Raw genomic sequence first — 22,749 nt, forward strand, 5'->3', positions numbered from 1 at the left:
CACTATCTCCACTAGCAGCTAACCTACGTTAGCTCAACCTCAACGCAGTTCCGCATCGCCTGTGGTCCGGCAACGCAGTAACCATCGTTACCATTGCCGCGACGCGATCGTTCTGCCAGCAAAGCGTCCCCGTGCCAGCGACAAGTGCTCATTACCCCCTTGTTCCGCGGTGTGACCCGGAAGTGTCTACTTCGGTTAGGCACAAACATTAGTGACCCCGACGTGATCCCTTAACAACAAAGGATCACACTCAAGCAACCCCCTTCCCACTAAAGGGACTCACAGCTTTATCCAGCTTCACAGAATACGCTTCTTCTTCCAGCGTCACAGGAACTTCAGCTTAATCCAGCTTCACAGGATTCGCTTCTTCTTCCAGCGTCACAAGAACTTCAGCTTAATCCAGCTTCACAGGATACGCTTCTTCTTCCAGCGTCACAGGATCTTTAGATTTATCCAGCTTCACAGGATTCGCTTCTTCTTCCAGCGTCACAGGAACTTCAGCTTAATCCAGCTTCACAGGATACGCTTCTTCTTCCAGCGTCACAGGAACTTCAGCTTAATCCAGCTTCACAGGATACGCTTCTTCTTCCAGCGTCACAGGAACTTCAGCTTCATCCAGCTTCACAGGATTCGCTTCTTCTTCCAGCGTCACAGGAACTTCAGCTTTATCCAGCTTCACAGGGACTTCAGCTTAATCCAGCTTCACAGGATACTCTTCTTCTTCCAGCGTCACAGGAACTTCAGCTTCATCCAGCTACACAGGATTCGCTTCTTCTTCCAGCGTCACAGGAACTTCAGCTTCATCCAGCTTCACAGGAACTTCAGCTTAATCCAGCTTCACAGGATACGCTTCTTCTTCCAGCGTCACAGGAACTTCAGCTTCATTCAACTTCACAAGATTCTTTGTTTCCAAGACACACAATATATCTACTTCATTCATTGAGGAAACAAGTCACACAAGAATCGATTTACACAATCGATTATTAGACACACAAAACGAGCTGCAAGGGAAAATCCAACAGCTCATTAAGAATTATGGCAAGGATTCTGCCGACCGACGCCACCGAGACGGCTATTATTCCGGTTAGCTAAATCAGTTAAATGATCTTTGGCGGCAGTTTTGCGACCTAGATGAAGAAGTCCAGCAAGCGGCACTACCCACTGGAAATGAGTACTCTTCACGACTAGTAGCACTTAAAGAGCTGGTCGAAAAATATCAGAATATCTTTCTGGACAACATGCCGACTGGAAGCGGGCTTCCGAAGGCCCCGAGACGAACTTCGGCCAACATCAAGCTCACAACAAGAGATCAAGTCAAAGGAGATTCCGCAATTGACACGGTGATCCGACAGTTGCAGAGAAGATGCAACGAATTGGAGTCATCATTAACATTAGCCTCGAACGCCCCAACTGTCACCCCAGCCCTACAAAGGCACCTGGATCTCCATTGGGCGTTACTGAGGCAAGCCCACGACGAATTGGATAGCACACCTGGGGCCGCAGCCCTGGCAGAAGCCGAGCTAGCTCAATTCCACACATTATACGAGAAAACGACTCGCCAATGAGCCTAAACTTGGCACTTCCGCCAATTAGCATTCCGGAGTTCAACGGCGAGTATCTAGACTGGCCACGGTTCCATGATCTCTTTGTGGAATTGGTACATAACAAACCATATTCGGCCAGTCAAAAACTACATATTCTACAGAGTTCGCTTCGTGGTGAAGCGAGGAACGTCTTGACAGACACAGCCTTCTCACAGGGTGGCTATGACGACACCTGGTTGCGGTTGAAGGCCAGGTACCAGAACGGCAAAATACTAGTATTCGCCGCCATAGCAAAAATTATTGACCATACGCCCATAGACGGTTCCTCGCGCCAACTAAGGGCATTACATGACACTATAAAAAACTCAATGAGTACTCTTCAAAACCTCGATATCAGCACAAAATCCTGGGATCCAATCCTGTGTTTTCTTATCAGAAGAAAACTAGACCAGCAGTCTCTAACTGCTCTAGAAAATTCAGCGGATGCACCAACGGAAATTCCAACGTTATGGAGTGTACTGACGTTTATTGAGCGGCGCGCTTGCATGCTGGAGACGATAAGCGCTCAACCTACAGCAACACTCCGCCATCAGTCAGTTCACAACGAAGAGAGCTGTAAGATTTGTCACCTAGGACAACATAATCTTAGAGCATGTAGCCGGATCCAGCAAATGGACCCCAAAACACGGCGCCAAGCCATTATTCAAGTAGGAGCATGCACAAATTGTTTGTCTACAGCTCATAAGGTTGAAAACTGTGGATCACCGACCGCTTGTCGAGTCTGCCAGCAACGGCATCATTCACTGTTACACCAAGGACCGACTAGCAATCCAGTGGCCGGCGCAGTAACCATTGCAGGCTACGACGACGTAGGAGGATATACTCTGCTCGCGACCGCCAAGGTCTCATTACAAGGGCCAAACGGTCAATTACAAACATGTCGCGCTGTAATAGATGGTGGATCACAGGTGAATCTTATCTCAAGGAGAATGGCAGATCTGCTATCTCTTAAGGAAAGGTCACCGATTGAAATATCTGGAATCGGAGGAAAAATATCAACAGCAATTAGATCAACACTAAAGCTCTCATCAGTTACATCAGGGTTTGAAAGACTAATAGAGGTATATATTATTCCCACAGTCATTCCAGACCAACCGTCAGTATCGATTGATAACGATCTTAATATTCCCGGGGGACTGCCATTAGCAGATCCTGACTTTCGGCAACCTGGACCCATTGACCTAACCTTAGGGTCTGAGGTGTATTCTCGTGTAATAACCGGTGAACTTCTTGAACTAGGACCTAATAAACCTTTGGCACAAGGCACTAGGCTTGGTTATGTAATCATAGGTTATCTCAATAAAGAAACCTCATCTGATACGGAAATCAACCCTATTCTGTTAGAAGGCAGAGGTGATTTTGCAGGACCGAACGCTGCTTATGAGTCAACAAAAGATAAAAATCCGATGAATATAGAACCGACTTCTCATCAATTCAAAACCGACAAGAAGGCTGACTTTAGTTCAACATGTCCAAACCTAATGATCAAGTTCTACGAGAGCACAATTTCAGTCCCCACGGTAATGTCAATTTTATCGCAAAGGAGAGTGTTAAGCAGCATCAAGAAGATGTGAAGGACCTGAATCACAAACCGCAGTTGAAGGAAAGATCCACCTTGGTCAATGATTTGTTAGGTGCTTCCTATACAATTCGGTCAAGGGCTGACCGACATCACGACTTAATTGAGGGTACCCCTCAATGGGGGGGAGAATGTTCGTACCCAAAGGTACTCAACATGACCACACCCAACAAATCAAGCAGTAGCCAAGTTGGGAACAGTACCAGGCGCTCAGTAGCACCCACTGCATATGAGAATGGCTGATCAGCATATTATACGTCTCACTAACTCACCGTCTCACCGACTCAACGGCACACTGACCGGCCAATGCAGTCAGCACATTTTGCAGTGTCTGCCGAGCCAACTACACAAACTGCTACCATAATCAAAACTCCCTGACCTACCTACCTACTTTAGAATATAGCTCATTCACTAATCATTACACTAAACTTGCGTGTTCCAAGTAGTATATAAACATGTACCAAATGAAGAATAAATCAGTTATCAACGCATCTCATAACTCCGCGGTTCTACTTCCTACCTCTGGGAATAGGGCTCGTAATACACTATCTCCACTAGCAGCTAACCTACGTTAGCTCAACCTCAACGCAGTTCCGCATCGTCTGTGGTCCGGCAACGCAGTAAACATCGTTACCATTGCCGCGACGCGATCGTTCTGCCAGCAAAGCGTCCCCGTGCCAGCGACAAGTGCTCATTACCCCCTTGTTCCGCGGTACTTCGGTTAGGCACAAACAGATCCGTTTTTGATACGTTTATTTTGAGCATTTAGATTACCGTCGTAGTAGAATTAACACGTCTTTTTAAATTTTCTGATCGTTCCCTATCAACAGAAAAATTTCCAAACTTGTCGACAGACATGATGTTTATAAATGTAAAATATAATTGTCCTTCCTATTTATACCCATTAAAATATAATCCTTTCTTCACGCAATTCCTCTAATATTAAAAATATTTCGTGTTCGTGGCTGGTGTTACCCGCTCCTTTTGATGGTACTAAAATTTTCAATCGTTCGACTAACTCATTTACATCATTCCAATATACATAGTTTGGATTTGATTTCTGAAGAGTCATTTGTATTGAGTATTTGTATGCTCGTGTACCCTTGATTCTGTTATTAGGTTTAAGTCCTACTCTATGTATATTCGTTTCTAAAATAATTTTTTTATACATTTTCAAGTCTTGATCATCATAGTTTCCAGGTTTACTAAGAAAAATTAGAGAGTACAGACCAGGAGTCAGATCACAACTCATTCCACTAGAAAATGTTATTGAATGTGATCCTCCAACTCGAGAGCAATAGATTCTCCAACCTTTGTTGTTTTGCGCTCCGCCTTGAGGATCGGGAATCTTACATTTTCAGGCATCCTTGTCTTCAATAGCAGTGTCTTATTATTAAATTTATTGAACTCTTTAACTACAATGTTCATCTGGGCTTCCTGATTCATGATGGTTCTTGAGGTTTTTGGACTTGGTACAGTTGTTCCACGTTGTATTTAGCTGTATTTCGATGTTTACTACCTGTTGAGCAGTTGTTCAGTACTTGTTTCGTAGTTGCTTACTACTTCTTTTAGCTGGTTAATAGATAGTTATTATCTGTTTAGTAGCTGTTAACTAGTTGTTTACTAGTTGTTATAAGCTGGTCACCAGCTGTTTTGAGCTGTTATGAGCAGTTATAGGCTTTTTTTTGTTAAGAACGATCAAAAATTCTTGTCCTCTAGATGACGTTCGATGTGAAGTAAAAACTTAGACTGTGAATTTGAACGCGTGCAGGTCCACTTTTTATACTATACAGAGTTCACACATACACGTACCCATACATTGATTTTCAACCCCCAAAATGTAAATTAACCATTTAAATGTACCGGTTTTGACTCCACATCTTCTACGAAAGAAAGTAGAAAAGCGAGGCACAGGTGTCCACAGTTGTATGTATCAACTTGAACTCTATCGTAGTTGTATTGTATTCTATGTCCCAAGTATTTCACAACTTCTCTAGGTGGCTGAAGAAATGTGGGATATATTTCTTAGCAAAATGTATAATGTCGATATTTGATAGTGGTCTGTTGGGTAGCAGAGAAATTAGTTTTTTCGCTTCTTAATTCCTTTCCCCTTACTATAGGGCTTAAGAAAGAAACCATAACCCTTTCTATAGGGCTTGAGATACAATCCTTCTCCTACAGCAACACTTTCAATTTTCCTGTTGTGACGTTTTTTCTCTTCCATATCTTCTTTAGCCATTCCCGCATTGTTAATTGTTTTTGCAATTGCTGCTCTACCACTTGTTAAACTACCAAGAGCGCTGAGGGCTGTCAAGATCGGCACGATTGGTAGAAAACCTCAATTTTGGATACATTAATTACACGAGGTACTTTAACATTTTTTTTAGAACCCATTGATTGATGAATTGATTTACGTGCAACTTTAATTGCACTCACAACGTCTAATGGTTTTTGTTTTTTTAATGTCTTAGTAGCAACATTTATAACAGTCGAAAGTTGTGTCTTCTTCATTTTATTCTTCAATATCTTTTTCCTTCCTTTCTTTTCCGTTTTATTCAATCCCATACCAAATTTTTTCTTGGCTTTCATTATATTTGTAACAAAGTATGCTGCTGCTCTTTCACCAAGACTGCTATCTGGTGCCTTGACACGCGACCAGGCTTTGTCAATTAATATGGAGTCTGCCCTATCTCGTTCACTCAATGACTTGTTTTGAGAATATGCAATATCGTGCTCTTTGCAAGCTTCATCCAATGGGTATATTCCTTGATCACCACGTTCCAACCGTTTCTGTAACTTTGTACCCGGTCCACAAAAATGATATCCCGGAATATGGGCTTCAAACGGTAATGTATTGATTAGCTTATCGACAAGACCACCACCGTGTTTACAATTAAAAATACGACTGATGCGATTATAAAAACGTTTCCCTATTTTATTGATGTTTAATCATCAAAGATCTCTCATTGAATGAGGTACATTAGGTTAAAAGATGCGTTTAATAAGTCAAAAACAAAAACGAGAAAAATCTACCGCCACGACATAGTGCTCTCTTAGCGAACACAATAAGGGCTCTAAATGTTGGGCCTTCGAATTGTGGGAAAACTAATATTATGTTAAGTCTAATAAAGAGTCCTAATGGATTAAAATTCGAAAATGTTTATATATTTTCAAAAAGTTTATATCAACCTAAATATGAGTACTTGGAGAAATTAATCAAACCGATTAAAGGAATGGGATATCATACATTCTTCCATAATGAGGATGTACTAGACCCCAGTGAAGCTAAAAACAATTCCATTATGATATTCGATGACGTAGCTTGTGAAAAACAAGATAACATAAGATCTTATTTTTCTATGGGTCGAGATAAAAATATCGACTCTTTTTATTTATGTCATATACCTAAACATCTGATTCGTGACAATGCCAACTTTATTATAATGTCTAAGCAAGATGATTTAAATATGCGGCATATATATCGGGACCATATTAACACTGATATGAATTATGAAACATTTGTGAAAATTTGTCAAAAATGTTGGGAGGACAAGCACGGGTTCCTATTAATTAGCAAGGATAATGAAATGGATAACGGAAGATACAGCAAAGGATTTGATCAATTTATTATGATTTAAGGAGTAATTTCAATATAAAGCTTGGTTAGATACTTACAATCCCACAGTTTATCAAGAGATTTCAATATGTCTAGATCACTTGCATTATCATTTAATGGAAATAGTTCCATTATAAATACAAAATTTTTTCCACCTATCGAATTGAATGGTCGATATGAGTGCGCTCTTATCGATTTTAATAGGTATAATTTGATTCCAAATATTGATGAAAAAAATAACCTCTTCCACATCGGTGACAAGGATATTACAATTCCAACTGGATCATATGAATTGAATGATATCACCGATTTTATTTACAATAAACTAAAAGACTATAACCTGGAAAATACATTTAATACATTTACACTTCAAGTTGAAATAACTACCATGCAAGAGTCAGTTTACTTTAATAGGAAAAGATCGGTTGGACAACTGTTTGGTTTCCTTCAAAAAGTACTAGAACCACATCCTACAAAAAGCTTTCGATCAGATCAGACCGTGAACATATTAAAAATTAATACAATTCGTTTGGAATGTAATATAATCAGCGGTTCATATGTAGATAATACACCGAATCATACATTACATGAGTTTGACATTATTGTTCCGCCTGGGTATAAAATGACAGTGACACAACATAACCTAATTTGTTTACCAATCAACTGTGACGAGATAAGCACACTATCTATACGCATGGTTGATCAAAACGGTGATTTGGTGAATTTACGTGGTGAAAACGTTTTGATTCGCATGCACATTCGGTTAATAGAATGCTTATTTATAATAAAAGACGTAGCTTAAGTCCTCAGCCAAGCATTACTAATTGTAAAGCTATAGAAAGAGGATCAACAGTAAAGCGAAGCTCACTTACTTTGAAAAATAAAATATTCTTAAAGTCGTTAGGATTGAAGCTTAGAGTATAATATAAAAGGTGGAAAGGAAATCAATGAACGAAATTTTAAATGTTCGAGAAAAGGTTTACTCAGATGAGAGTATTTCGAAGAAAGAGTTTTATACTTATTCATCGTATAATGAAACACTTAAACCAAACGATGAAATTCAAATTACTATTCAAAATCAAGACTTGTACGTGCTTCCTCACGAAAGTTACCTTAATTTTCAAGGAATTATTAAAAAAGATTCACCGAATGGACCTACAACTGATAATGTTACCACATTTTTTAAAAATAATTGTATGGCTTACTTTTTGGATGAAATTAAGTACGAAATAAATGGATGTGAGATTGATAAAACACGATTTGTCAGTATGACTACAACCCAAAAAAATTATATATCTCTGGATATCTTCAAAGTCAAAATCTATTAAATTTCGGATGGAGCAGTGGGGACGAAATTTCTACAAGACCCCACTTTAACTTTTCTGTACCATTAAAAAATGTATTGGGATTTGCTGAGGATTATAAAAAAGTTTTGTTAAATTGTAAACACGAACTAGTGTTGATGCTAACTAAGAATCTTGGTGACGTGTTTGAACAAACCAGAAATGAACAAACTTTTAAGTTGGAAAATTCCCCATGGAACTCCAAGCGTTTTTGCAAAAATTAAGATTTACGATATTATTAAAAGTGGTGTACACCTACCAATCGCATTCAGGAGTTGGGATTCATATGTTAACCCCAAATTGGGGTATGGAAGTCAACACAGCTGGAATGTGAAATTGTCGGCTAACCGCGAAAAACCAAGATTTGCCATAATTGGATTTACACTAAATGGCGAACTTATCACAAATAACTTATCAAACTTGAAAGTTCACTTGAATTCTGAGTCATATCCATATGATAATCTGAATGTTGATTTTAGTAAGAATCAGTATGCTCACCTATATGAAATGTATACAAGATTTCAATCTAGTTACTATAATCGTGAGTCACAACCATTTTTGACCCCGAATGAATTTAAATTGAAGGACCCTATTATTGTGGTTGATCTTTCATATCAAAACGAATCGGTGAAAACTGGTCTTATTGATGTGAGAATTTCAATAGAACTGAAGACACCAAGTCATGAAAATACCCAAGCTTACTGTCTCCTCATACATGACCATTTAGTTGAATATAACCCATTAAACGGACTAGTACAACGAGTTGTTTAGCATTAGAAAAATGTTGAAAGATACTGTTTCGATTAATGTTCAAGGTTTCTTTGATAATAATAATAATTTCTAAATTCTAAAAGAAATTGGAATTGTAATCGAAAAAGATCCAAACTTTAATAGAACCACCATATGATTTTACTTTGCTAAATACAAAAGCTCGAAAGACAATTTGGTTAACGAATACACATCACAAAATTTTTTGGAACGATAGAGAGAACAGTTTTCCACAAACTCAAAAGTATCAAGGACAATTGCAAGCGGAAAACAAATTATTTGTAAAGGTGTGGAAAAGAAACGATTTCTACAGAAGTTTTTTGGGAGTCGTCAGCTCATTAATATCGAGAAAATGGGCTGTCCGTCATTGAACAGAATTAAGGGAAACCGGTGTTCCTATTGTGCAACACACCTTAAGGGCGGGGTTTGTGCTCTAAACAAAGCATACATTATTTTGACATTTTTTAAAAGTAGCTTTAAAACAATAAAATAGTTTTTATACATAATTTAAAAGTTGAGACTAGATGTGTAAACCCTACAATAAAATAAAATTAAAAAAATTAAATTTCATGAGGAAATTGACCAATTTATTAAACAATTTAAAGGAGAGATAATTGGTCAGCATTTTCAATACCTTCTAAACACAAAAACTATGTTCATGAATCGAGGTGGACATGATCTCAAAACTACGAATTATGGTGAACACTTTACATTTTGTAATCCACAAAGGACGTCGGAAAAGTGAGCCTGCCTCTTCTATGCAAATGGAATGAAGCCAGAAAATTAATTTCAATATATAATAAAACATGTTCGCAATACCAAAATAAATGAATAAATCTATTATTATGCTACAAAATAAATTTCCGACCTTTTATTTTGATTTCAACCCCTATTATGGGAACGTATTAGAGCTAGCAGTCAGCCGTGAGGTCGATGATCTTGTCAATGAGTAATTGACAGGTGCTCATGTTCGGGTAGTTCTTGCTTGAATCCCTTTTAAGACATGTTTATGACCCATTTGTGGAAAGGAGAGAATCTTGGACAATTTACCTGTTAAACGTTCTGGGGCGGAATCAAAAATGTGTATTTGAAAATATTCCACATCTGAGAATTATTAACTTGTGAGATTTATTTTATTGGGGTTCTTTTGATTTCTAAATTAGTTTTACAATCATAGGAAACATTATTCCCCAACATGATCGGCCATTTGGGTGTGCGACCTTTCACACATGCACAGCAACACCTGTGATAAGGAGGCAAAAGGGGACGTGATCTCATTTTTCCCCAACATGATCGGATATGTTCCTCTAAGATAACAATCTTTGAATACTATGGTTGTGCGACGTTTCTCACGTGCACCTTTCTCACCTGACTATTAATTGCACATAATGAGGGGAAGGATACATGATCAATATTGTCACATGGGGATGTGGGGGCGATGGGGGCAATTAAATTACTCTTTATAGAGATGATCGTGACATTTTTATGTCTTCAAAGCCCATTAAAATCAGTTAATTTATTGGATTATGCTAATTGTCCCAGAACCCGCATACGTTAATGATGGGGGAAGGGGGAATGGGGCTATCAATATGCTAATTGTCCCAGAATCCGCGTTTCCATACTACTCTCGTGCTCCATTTCGTCGTCGCTCGGGTGTTCATACGACACACAGGCATCCATGTTATCTGCCGCTAGTTTGTCTGTATCGTATATGCGGAGTTGCACCTTGTCGAACCCGTTATTCAACTGGATCTGCTGCGCTGCGATGGGTCCCAAGCAGGCCTGGTTCAGGAGGATTACCACGTTCATAGTCACGCGCACGGTCTTCTCCACCTTAACCACCTTCCAACCATCTGTCGGAAGCTTCGGGTTGAACCTGGTCAGCATTCTGAGGATAGCCCCTGGCTCCGAGGGTTCCGACGGCCCTCACACCCTCGATCTCGGTCGAGACGGGATGTCTGCAGCCTTGCAAGCTGCCAGCTTGGCCCGGGGTAGACCTCGCCGACCTTGTTAATGGCAGCCTTGTAAAGTGCTGCTGATCTCTCGTCTTCACAGGCGATCAACTTTGCGTTGCCTTGGTACCACCCTGCATCTGTGCAATCGGATGGCGAACCTGGGTTCTCGTTCAGCACTCTTAAGGTCACTGACGCGAGGGCCCGTCTAACCAGACCCCATTGGTTCCTGGGGATCCTTCCGTCTTCATCGATCTGGTCTATGACGCCAATGATCTTCCGATCCTTTACTACTTCTGCAAAGGATCTCGATTAAGTGCCGCGGTTGGTTGTCTTGGCCTTCTTGTTCGCTAGTTGCGCTGCTTCCATCGACCTCTCTCGCTTGTTGCTGTTGCTGGTGGTCATAGCGATGTCGAAGTCTGGGTCCGTCTTTGCCCAGGATATGTCTACTTGGGTTTTTTGGTAATCCAATTTTGACGTTTGGTCCCCACGTGTGGGGTTGGTGGCCAGCCGTTTAAGGATACGGAATGCTTTCTTTCGTTCAAGAGGTCCTGCCTGGTTATGTGGTGTCCTCTTGATTTCCTTTGCCCTGGTACTCACCACAAGACCGGCTTTGGCACTCCCTTCAGGTTGGAGTAGCTGGATAGCGACACCTACGCTAGTGGGAGGCTTGGGCTGGTTTTTTTTGGGGAAGTGGGCTTAACGGCTGTATAGTTCGCTGGCCTTGGCATGGGTCGACGTCACATGGACTTCGGAGCAGTGTTCTTGCTTGTCTTATCGTCGCTGGTTGCGACTTCCGAATTTTTGAGAAAGCCGGGCTCTTGTTTGGTGCTGTTTTCCGTTTCCTTTTTGTTAATATTTTCCATACGTAATCCCACGAGCTGCGGAGAAGGGACAGGTCCACCCGGGCAGAGATCCGCAATCCGCCCCTCATGCGGGCTCTGGAACAATTAACATAATCCAAAAAATTAATTTATTTTAATGTGCCTTGAAGTCATAAAAATGTCACGATCATATCCAAAGAGCATACTTAATTGCCTTCATCGACCCCACATTCCCATGTGACAATATTGATCACGTACCCTTCCCCTCATTATGAGCAATTAATAGTACCGAGAAAAAGGTGCACGTGAGAAAGGTCGCACACCCAAAGTTTCGAAAGGCTGTTATCTTAATCACGTACCCTTTAGCCTAATTATCACAGGTGCTGCTGTGTACGTGAGAAAGGTCGCACACCCAAAATATTCAAAGATGGTTATCTTAGAGGAACATGTCCGATCATGTTGGAGAATAATGTTTCCTATGATTGTAAAACTTTAGAAATCAAAAGAACCCCAATTAAATAAATCTCACAAGTTAATGATTTTAAAATGTGGAATATTTTCAAACACAAATTTTGGTTTCCACCCCAGATATTTTAACTGGTAAATTGTCTAAGACTCTCCTTTTTCCACAAACAGGTCATAAACATGTCATAAAAGGGACTTAAGCAAGAGCTACCCGTTATTTCAACTTGAAGTCTATTATTGTTACTTTGAATTTTAAATGTTTTTTCAAGGTTATGGTCTTTTAGTTTATTGTAAATGAAATCGGTGATATCATTCAATTCGTATGATCCAGAAGGAATTGTAATAACGTTGTCACCGATGTGAAAGAGATTATTTTTTCACAAATATTTGGAATGGAATTATACACATTAAAGTCGATAAATGTGCACTCATATTGACCATTATATTCGATAGGTGGAACAAAGTTTGTATATATAATAGAACTATTCCCATTCAAGGACAATGCAAGTGATCTAGACATACTAAAATCTCTTAATAAACTGTGGGATTGTAAGTATCTAACCCAGCTTTATATTAATCTCACTCCTTAAATCATAATAAATTGATCAAGTCCTTTACCTGTACCTTCCGTTATCCATTTTATAAGCCTTGATATTTAATAAGAATCCGTGCTTTTCGTCTCAACATTTTTGACAAATTTTCACAAATGTTTCATTATTCATATACTCGTAAGTGTTAATATGATCCCGATATATATACCGCATATTAAAATCATCTTGCTTAAACATTAAAATAAAGTTGGCATTGACACGAATCAAATGTTTCGGTTTATGACTATAAGTTTGACATAAATAAAAAGCGTCGATATTTTTATGTCGAACCATACAGAAAAACGATCTTATTATATCTTGTTTTTCACAAGCTACGCCATCGAATATCATAATGGAATTGTTTTTGGTTTCATTGGGGTCTAGTACAGAGAATGTATGATATCCCATTCCATTAACCGGTTTGATTATTTTCTCCAAGTACTTATATTAAGGTTTATAAAAACTTTTTGAAAACATATAAACATTCTCGAATGTTAATCCATTGTGTTCGGTAAAAGAGCACAATGTTGTGGCGGTAGATTATTCTCTAATCCATCGTTAACATTTCGAACTAAAATATTTTGTTTTTGGCTTATTAAACGCATCTTTCAATCTAATGCACTTCATTCAATGAGAAATCATTGATGAATAAACATCATCAAAATGGGGAAACGTTTTTATAATCGCTTCAGTCGTACTTTTAATTATAAACACGGTGGTGGTCTTGTCGTTCCAATAAATGTTGTGATGTGTATTAGTTAACCAAATTGCAGTCTTTCGAGATTTTGTATTTAGCAAAGTAAAATCGTATGGTGGTTCTATTAAAAAATTATGATTCAACTTTGGATCTTTTTCGAATACAATTCCAATTTCCTTACAAATAAAATTGTTATTATTATCAAAAGAACCTTGAACATAAATCAATACAGTATCTTACAACATTTTTCTAATGTTAAACAACTCGTTGTACTTGTTGCCTAAACTCTTTGTACTAGTCCGTTTAATGGGTTATATTCAACTAAAAGGTCATGTATGATAAGACAATCAGCTTGGGTATTTTCATGACTTGGTGTCCTCAGTTTTATTGAAATTCTCACATCAATAGGACCAATTTTCACTGATTCGTTTTGGTATGAAAGATCAACCACAATAATAGGGGCCTTCAACTTAAATTCATTTGGGGTCAAAAATGGTTGTGATTCACGATTATAGTTACTAGATTAAAATCTTGTATACATTTCATATAGGTGAGTGTCGTGGAACGGTTAAACTTAACGCTCAACGTTCTAGCAATTTAATATTGTGAGATTGTGTTGTATACCTAAATGCGGTCACTTAAATAGGTGAATTGTAAGCCTAAAGCTCCCGCCTTGATGTAATTCGATTGGAGAGATCAAAGAGACTAGGAGGCAAGACTGCGGTGTGTAAAACTGTTTGTTAAGATAGGATTAATTGAAACATGTATTTCTTCGAGTATAATAAAACAACCACAGCCACAGCTTACGCTCCAGTCTTACGCTACAAGATTGGCTAGTTCTTGTTTCGGTGTTGGCTAAGCTTCGTTAAAGGCAACTCCCAGGGCATCTCTACCGGTTGGCGTCAGTGAGCATACTGATTCTTTCTAAAATCGACATTCAGATTATCATATGGATATGACTCAGAATTCAAGTGAACTTTAAAGTTTGATAAATTATTTTTGATAAGTTCTCCTTTTAGTGTAAAACAAATTATTGCAAATATGGGTCTTTCGCGGTAAGCCGGCAAATTTACAATCCAGCTGATTCCAGTTTACATATGAGTCCCAACTCTGGAATGCGATTGGTAGGTTTACACCACATTTAATAATATCGTAAATCTAAGTTTTTGCCAAATCGCTCGGAGTTATATGGGGAATTTTTCAGGTTATATTCGTCATTTCTACCTTAAAAGTTTGTTCATTTCTGGTTTGTTCAAACACATCACCAAGGTTCTTAGTTAGCATCAACACTAGTTGCAAATCTCAACAAAATTTTAATGGTACAGAAAAGTTGAAGTGGGGTCCCGTAGAAATTTCGTCTTCACTGCTCCATCCAGAATTTAATAGATTTTGACTTTGAAGATTATCCAGAGATATACAATTTTTTAGGGTAGTACCCATATTGACATGGACTTGACACGTTGGACACGTTGTATTTAGTTGTTACCTAGCAGTATTTTGATGGTTACTTTCTGTTTAGTCTTTTTTTTGGATGGTTACTTTGTGTATAGTACCTGTAAAATACTTGGTTTTGGATGATTACTTTTTGTACAGTATCTGTAAAGTGCTTCGTTTTAGATGGTAACTAACTGTTAACAAGTGTTATGAGTGTTATAGTCTCTTATTAAGAATTATCACAGCATGCAAACCAACATACCGTGAACTATAATTATCTGACCGTCATTAAAGTCATATTCCCAAGACCTAAGGAGCAGGACGTCTGATAAGATCATACATCGCAAGACCATTGATATGGGATGAAGTTACGACCGTGCAACAACTCGCAAATAGCCGACGTACCTCATTGAACAAAATACTTTCCCTTCAATCGTACTTGTAGTTTTAATTACAGTCAGAAACAAGTTTTGTTGGATCATTTAATATTATTTTATTTATTTTATTATTGTAAGCATATTTTATTTAATTCATAATTAAATATATATTATATATATTTTTAAATATTTAATTTTCTGACTCCTCCCTCTGTAAGAAATATATGGGTTGTTAGCCTTTTCAAACGCATATTTTCGTTTGGTTCCCATAGATAGATGTAAAATAATTCTCACAATTTAATGTTTCTCAGATGTTGGATTATTTTTAAAGCATTCATTTGTTCAGTCAGAAACAAATTTTGTAGGATCATTTAATATTATTTTGTTTATTTTATTATTGTAAACATATTTCATTTGATTCATAATTAAATATATGTTATATAGTGACATATCCATAGTACCACATACTTCTATGTACCTGTCCACACACCCACACATACATGCACAAATTATGCAGTCACCCTCGAGACACCCTTTAAGAAATAAGAATCCAGATTTAATTGTCAAGAAGCCAATGGAAAATTACCGAACTAAAGGCAAGCCAGAGGAAATTTCCATTAAACAAAAAACCAAACTTTATAGACTAAACAATTAGAACGAGCCGCTGTTCAGACTATCGGCACGTTCCCACGAATCAGGATACTCAGATTTCGGGAACCAAGTCTGGAGTCCAAAGTCTAAATTTAAAGAATCACTCAATTGCAATAAGTCCCACTCACAGAAAGCTCTAAAGCTTAAAACCGAGGTATGATCGTAAATGAAGTAGGAGTTAGAGAACGAGTTCAGTTTGAGACTTATTAACAGTAGGTCGGTGTTCTTCCAAAATTTTGTAACCAGTGTAAAAGTAAAATTAAACAAAGATTTTTTTTAATACACTTATGGTGCAGATTTTTAATTGACGCAGTTGGTAGGATCTCAAAAGTCCTTTTAAAAAGTCACCGGTACTGATCAAATAGAAGGATAATACTAAACAACTAGTTTATCCTGATCAGCGAATAATCAGTGAACAAACAAAAGACAATTACCGAGATCCGCATACGAATCTATGTGCAAATTTCGCACGAAGAACTTACAACAACAAAATCCAATTCGGTCAATGTGCGCTTAAAAACTAAAATAAAAAGTGCCAATATTGAGAAACAAAAAGTCTGTGTGTATTTTACACAACCAATAGACTAAATTAAAATCCAAATCGGTTAATACGCGCTAAAGAAAACTTAAAGTGCAAATATTGTAAAGAACAATAAAAATGGCAAACCCCTCTACGTTACCACAGTTGTCCGAGATTCATTTGAATCAATTAATCGGCCAAATCATGGGATTGCCATATTTCGATGGAAACCCATCGGAATTAATATGTTCACGGTCTGATCTGACCGATAGGTTTTTGTAGAATGTGGCTCTAGTACTTTTTGATGGAAACCAAACAGTTGTCCAACCGATCTTTCCTTATTAAAGTAAACTGACTCTCGCATGGTAGTTATATCAACTTTAAGTGTATTATTATTACTTTGAATTTTAAATGTATTTTCCAGGCTATAGTCTTTTAGTTTATTGTAAATAAAATCGGTGATATCATTCAATTCATATGATCCAGTTGGAATTGTAATAACCTTGTCACCGATGTGGAAGAGGTTATTTTTTTCATCAATATTTGGAAACGAATTATACATATTAAAATCGATAAGAGCGCACTCATATCGACCATTCAATTCGATAGGTGGAAAAAAGTTTGTATTTATAATGGAACTATTTCCATTCAAGGATAATGCAAGTGATCTAGACATATTGAAATCTCTTGATAAACTGTGGGATTGTAAGTATCTAACCAAGCTTTATATTGAAATTACTCCTTAAATCATAATAAATTGATCAAATCCTTTTCTGTATCTTCCGTTATCCACATCGTTATCCTTGCTAATTAATTGGAAACGGTGCTTGTCCTCCCAACATTTTTGACAAATTTTCACAAATGTTTCATAATTCATATCAGTGTTAATATGGTCCCGATATATATGTCGCATATTTAAATCATCTTGCTTAAACATTATAATAAAGTTGGCATTGTCACGAATCAGATGTTTAGGTATATGACATAAATAAAAAGAGTCTATATTTTTATGTCGACCCATACAAAAAAAGGATCTTATGTTATCTTGTTTTTCACAAGCTACGTCATCGAATATTATAATGGAATTGTTTTTAGCTTCACTGGGGTCTAGTACATCCTCATTATGGAAGAATGTATGATATCCCATTCCTTTAATCGGTTTGATTAATTTCTCCAAGTACTCATATTTAGGTTGATATAAACTTTTTGAAAATATATAAACATTTTCGAATTTTAATCCATTAGGACTCTTTATTAGACTTAACATAATATTAGTTTTCCCACAATTCGAAGGCCCAACATTTAGAGCCCTTATTGTGTTCGCTAAGAGAGCACTATGTCGTGGCGGTAGATTTTTCTCGTTTTTGTTTTTGACTTATTAAACGCATCTTTTAACCTAATGTACCTCATTCAATGAGAGATCTTTGATGATTAAACATCAATAAAATAGGGAAACGTTTTTATAATCGCATCAGTCGTATTTTTAATTGTAAACACGGTGGTGGTCTTGTCGATAAGCTAATCAATACATTACCGTTTGAAGCCCATATTCCGGGATATCATTTTTGTGGACCGGGTACAAAGTTACAGAAACGGTTGGAACGTGGTGAAAGAGCAGCAGCATACTTTGTTACAAATATAATGAAAGCCAAGAAAAAATTTGGTATGGGATTGAATAAAACGGAAAAGAAAGGAAGGAAAAAGATATTGAAGAATAAAATGAAGAAGACACAACTTTCGACTGTTATAAATGTTGCTACTAAGACATTAAAAAAACAAAAACCATTAGACTTTGTGAGTGCAATTAAAGTTGCACGTAAATCAATTCATCAATCAATGGGTTCTAAAAAAAATGTTAAAGTACCTCGTGTAATTAATGTATCCAAAATTGAGGTTTTCTACCAATCGTGCCGATCTTGACAGCCCTCAGCGCTCTTGGTAGTTTAACAAGTGGTAGAGCAGCAATTGCAAAAACAATTAACAATGCGGGAATGGCTAAAGAAGATATGGAAGAGAAAAAACGTCACAACAGGAAAATTGAAAGTGTTGCTGTAGGAGAAGGATTGTATCTCAAGCCCTATAGAAAGGGTTATGGTTTCTTTCTGAAGCCCTATAGTAAGGGGAAAGGAATTAAGAAGCGAAAAAACTAATTTCTCTGCTACCCAATAGACCACTATCAAATATCGACATTATACATTTTGCTAAGAAATATATCCCACATTTCTTCAGCCACCTAGAGAAGTTGTGAAATACTTGGGACATAGAATACAATACAACTACGATAGAGTTCAAGTTGATACATACAACTGTGGACACCTGTGCCTCGCTTTTCTACTTTCTTTCGAAGAAGATGTGGAGTCAAAACCGGTATATTTAAATGGTTAATTTACATTTTTGGGGTTGAAAATCAATGTATGGGTACGTGTATGTGTGAACTCTCTATAGTATAAAAAGTGGACCTGCACGCGTTCAAATTCACAGTCTAAGTTTTTACTTCACATCGAGCGTCATCTAGAGGACAAGAATTTTTAAGCATAAAGCATTTTTAAGCGTAAGCATCTACGAAACAAGTACTGAACAACTGCTAAACAGGTAGTAAACATCAAAATACAGCTAAATACAACGTGGAACAACTGTACCAAGTCCAAAAACCTCAACAACCATCATGAATCAGGAAAACCAGATGAACATTGTAGTTAAAGAGTTCAATAAATTAATTAAGGATGCCTGAAAATTTAAGATTCCCGATCCTCAAGGCGGAGCGCAAAACAACAAAGGTTGGAGAATCTATTGCTCTCGAGTTGGAGGAGCACATTTTGTACATGCTGGAAAGGTACACCTCTCTTCAAGATGATATCATCAATGAAATGGTTGATGGAAAATTTAGCATTTATAAAAGTAATGACAATTTGTATTTAGAAATAAGTCAGTAATCATTAAAAAGATTGAGATTTTAAGAATATAATAATAAATACACTTTTTTAAATATAATGAAGAAAATGTATCGAATCTTTTTTTATTGGTATATAAATATTACAGATTTTGGCGTTCCCTAAACAGTATTTGTTTAGTAACTAAGGAGTGACTACATGATTTTCGGAAATTTTAAATCTTTGACGTATAAAGTTTAAAAAATATACTACAATGAACATTTTGTCACAGTTAACCAAAGCTAGATTTGCTTTGAAGGGAAAATTCGATGATCTCAAGTCACAAGTCACAAGTCACAAGTCAAAAATCATACGAATTTACAATTGGAGGAAACTTTTAAACCTATTACTGAACCCTTACATGAACTTGTTAAGGAAAATAAAAAACAAAAGATTTCTAATGTAAAAGATAGTATAAAAGTAAAGCGTGAAATGAAGCAAATTAAAAAATACGATGATGATGAGAGAGAGCTTGACGATTTCTACTTTACAACTAATGAGAAAGATCTGTAGTCTAATCGAAACATAACTCCACCAAGGTCTTTCGATGATAGTGATTCCTATAATGAATTCTTTTCACAACCGAATATAGAGGAAGATATAGAAGAAGAAAAAAAGGAGACGGAAAAGAGTGAAGAAGAAGGGACAACAGCTTTACCAATGTATACAGGAGAGGCCGATATGAGTGTGGATGCAGAGCTAGAAGATAATAACACTAGTTATAATTATGATTCTAATATCAGTAATTTGACCAGAGGAAATGTGTTGGATAAGGGTTATGGACCTAAAAAAGCGCAAACAATTCATTAACTTTGGGAGATAAAGAATTAAAAACAAGGAAGAACGCTATAGTCGAGTACCTCGACTATCAGATACCCGTTACTCAGCTAAATAGAGATATGCAAGTAGCAAAGCGAGATTAAAATGCGCCACCTACCGGCGGTATACAGATTTAAGCGTTATGGGCGTTAGAGTGGGCGTGGAAATTTTTTTTTTTGACCAATGGATAGGTATTGTCGAGACCAATACATTTTAGTTAAAATTTTTATTCTAGCATCAAAACTGTAGGAGCCACAGTTTTGGGCGGTTTGTGGGCGTTAGAGTAGGCGTGGCACTCTACTGAAATAAACTTGCGCTGCGTAAGAAGCTCAGGAATCTGCACGCCAAATCTCAATAGCCTAGCTCCCACAGTTTCAGAGATCTCAGCGTTCATCCGGACAGACAGACGGACAGACGGACATGGCTAGATCGACTCGGCTAGTGATCCTGATCAAGAATATATATACTTTATGGGGTCGGAAACGCTTCCTTCTGCCTGTTATATACTTTCCGACGAATCTAGTATACCCTTTTACTCTACGAGTAACGGGTATAATTAAAGATAATAAAATAACATTTTCTATTGGAATGAGTTGTGATCTGACTCCTGGTCTGTACTAATTTTTCTAATTTTTCTTAGTAAACCTGAAAACTATTACGATCCAGATTTGAAAATGTATAAAAAAATTATTTTAGAAACGAATATAATAACAGAATCAAGGGTACACGAGCATACAATTTTAGCCATATTATTAAGAAAATGATAGACAAAGATTTCAGTTCACAACGTCTACTCCACTTCGCTCAAAAACAGGTTTTGGTTACATGACTCTACACGAGCTCGAGAAAATCGTGGCCGTCACAACCAATTGGCCCGAGATAAGCCGGGAATAAAACGAAAAGTTATTTAAGAAACCACTACCAATTAAAAGCAATAAACAAAAACAAGCAACAACAAGAAAAGAAGGTAACTTCGGCAAGCCGAAGTCTGTATACCCTTACAGCTATAATTATTAAATTTAATTAGATATTCTTAAAAACACAAAATTGATATTCCCAATAGTATAAGATAATATGTCACAAACACCGAAGCTATAACTTGTTTCTTATTATTTTCCCACCAATTTTCCGATCGTTCCTATGGCAGCTATATGATTTAGTTGTACGACTTTGATTAAATTTAGTTCGAAAATCTAAACTAATTAAAAATGTTATTTCCAAGCGTAGGAGGTTATATGTTAAAAAACACCAAAGATATATTTGTAAAAAAAATTTTTTTCCGGTTATTTCTATGGAAGCTATAATACATAGTGGTTCGACCCGGCTGGTTCCGACTTATATACTACCTGCAAAAGATATAAGACTTTTGGGAAAGTTTCAGCCCGATAGCTTAAAAACTGAGAGACTAGTTTGCGTAGAAACGGACGGCCAGACGGACGTGGCTAGATCGACTCGACTAGTCATGCTGATCAAGAATATATATTCTTTATGGGGTCTAAAACGTCTCCTTCCCTGCGTTGCAAACTTCTAACTGAAATCATTATACCCTCTGCAAGGGTATAAAATGTTATTTCCAAACGTATTTTAAAAAACACCAAAGATATCATTCCGATTATTCCTTTGGGAGCTATATGATGTTGTTGTCCTTCAGGCTGGTTCCGAATTATAATCTACCTGCAAGAGAGAGAAGACTTTTAAGAAAGTTTCAGCCCGATAGCTTTTAAACTGAGAGACTTGTTTGCGTAGAAACGGACGAAATTGCAGCTACACACATATCTGATCTCTTTGTCAACGTTATGCACCCGTACACGGGTGAAACGAAATATAATAATGTCTTGGTAAAAACGCATTGAAAAAGTGGAAGCTGGTAAAATGAAAGAAGGGGCCAACAAAAATGACAACTTTCGCCTGACGACAAAGACAATAGGTGATCGTATAGCACGGCCCGTGACGATCCATTTGGCACACGATGTGTGAAACGGAGGGTATGTGGCCGAAACACAGCCCGATCGTGTTACGATCAAGCGACATGTATTTTGTTTTTAAAGTGTTGCTAGGATCATTAGTCTTACCGAATTGAAGTACCTAGGTATGGCATTGCTTCCATATTTTAGGGGGCGGAAGTTATCTCTCACAAAACCAGGTCGCTCGAGAGGTTCGAGTCCAGATAGAGAGGAAGCAGTGAGGCAATTTCGGTCGTCTGTGAAGCAATTTTAGTCTGTCTATAAGCGAGCCCAAATGTTCTCCGACGACTGGGAGGGAAGGGGGCTTCTGACAGTATTTTCTGCGCGCAATCTGCTTTCCGGTGGAGGCTGCAGTCCTGGGAAGAGGTCATAAGCGGAACTGGTAACTCCGATGGAAACCAGTTGAATCATTCCATAGAATTTACTTGTCTAGCGATTTTTTTTTTAGATTATTGGGGGCTTACTTTCGGTCGGTATACCAGGGTATAGTATAGTATAGTATTTAATAATTTGTTTACTTCTGTGTCGAAATTTAGAACTAACTAAAAAATGTTATTTCCAAGCGTAGGATGTTATATGTTAAAAAACACCGAAGCTATAATTTGTTTCATATTAT

General features: G+C 37.4%; 1 protein-coding gene across 1 annotated transcript; it reads right to left on the reverse strand.

Annotated features, from left to right (window-relative positions):
• Window positions 1-10,494: 10,494 nt before the first annotated feature.
• Window positions 10,495-11,956, reverse strand: LOC139354305 (uncharacterized). Its single transcript, XM_070998526.1, has 4 exons — window positions 11,945-11,956; window positions 11,731-11,803; window positions 10,841-11,158; window positions 10,495-10,763 (listed from the first exon to the last, which is right to left on the reverse strand). Exons 1-4 carry the CDS (start codon window positions 11,954-11,956, stop codon window positions 10,495-10,497), a joined length of 672 nt encoding a protein of 223 aa, XP_070854627.1.
• Between the last annotated feature and the right edge of the window lie 10,793 nt (window positions 11,957-22,749).

Source organism: Drosophila suzukii (genome assembly GCF_043229965.1).
Source record: "Drosophila suzukii chromosome 2 unlocalized genomic scaffold, CBGP_Dsuzu_IsoJpt1.0 scf_2c, whole genome shotgun sequence".
Classification (NCBI taxonomy): Eukaryota; Metazoa; Arthropoda; class Insecta; order Diptera; family Drosophilidae; genus Drosophila; species Drosophila suzukii.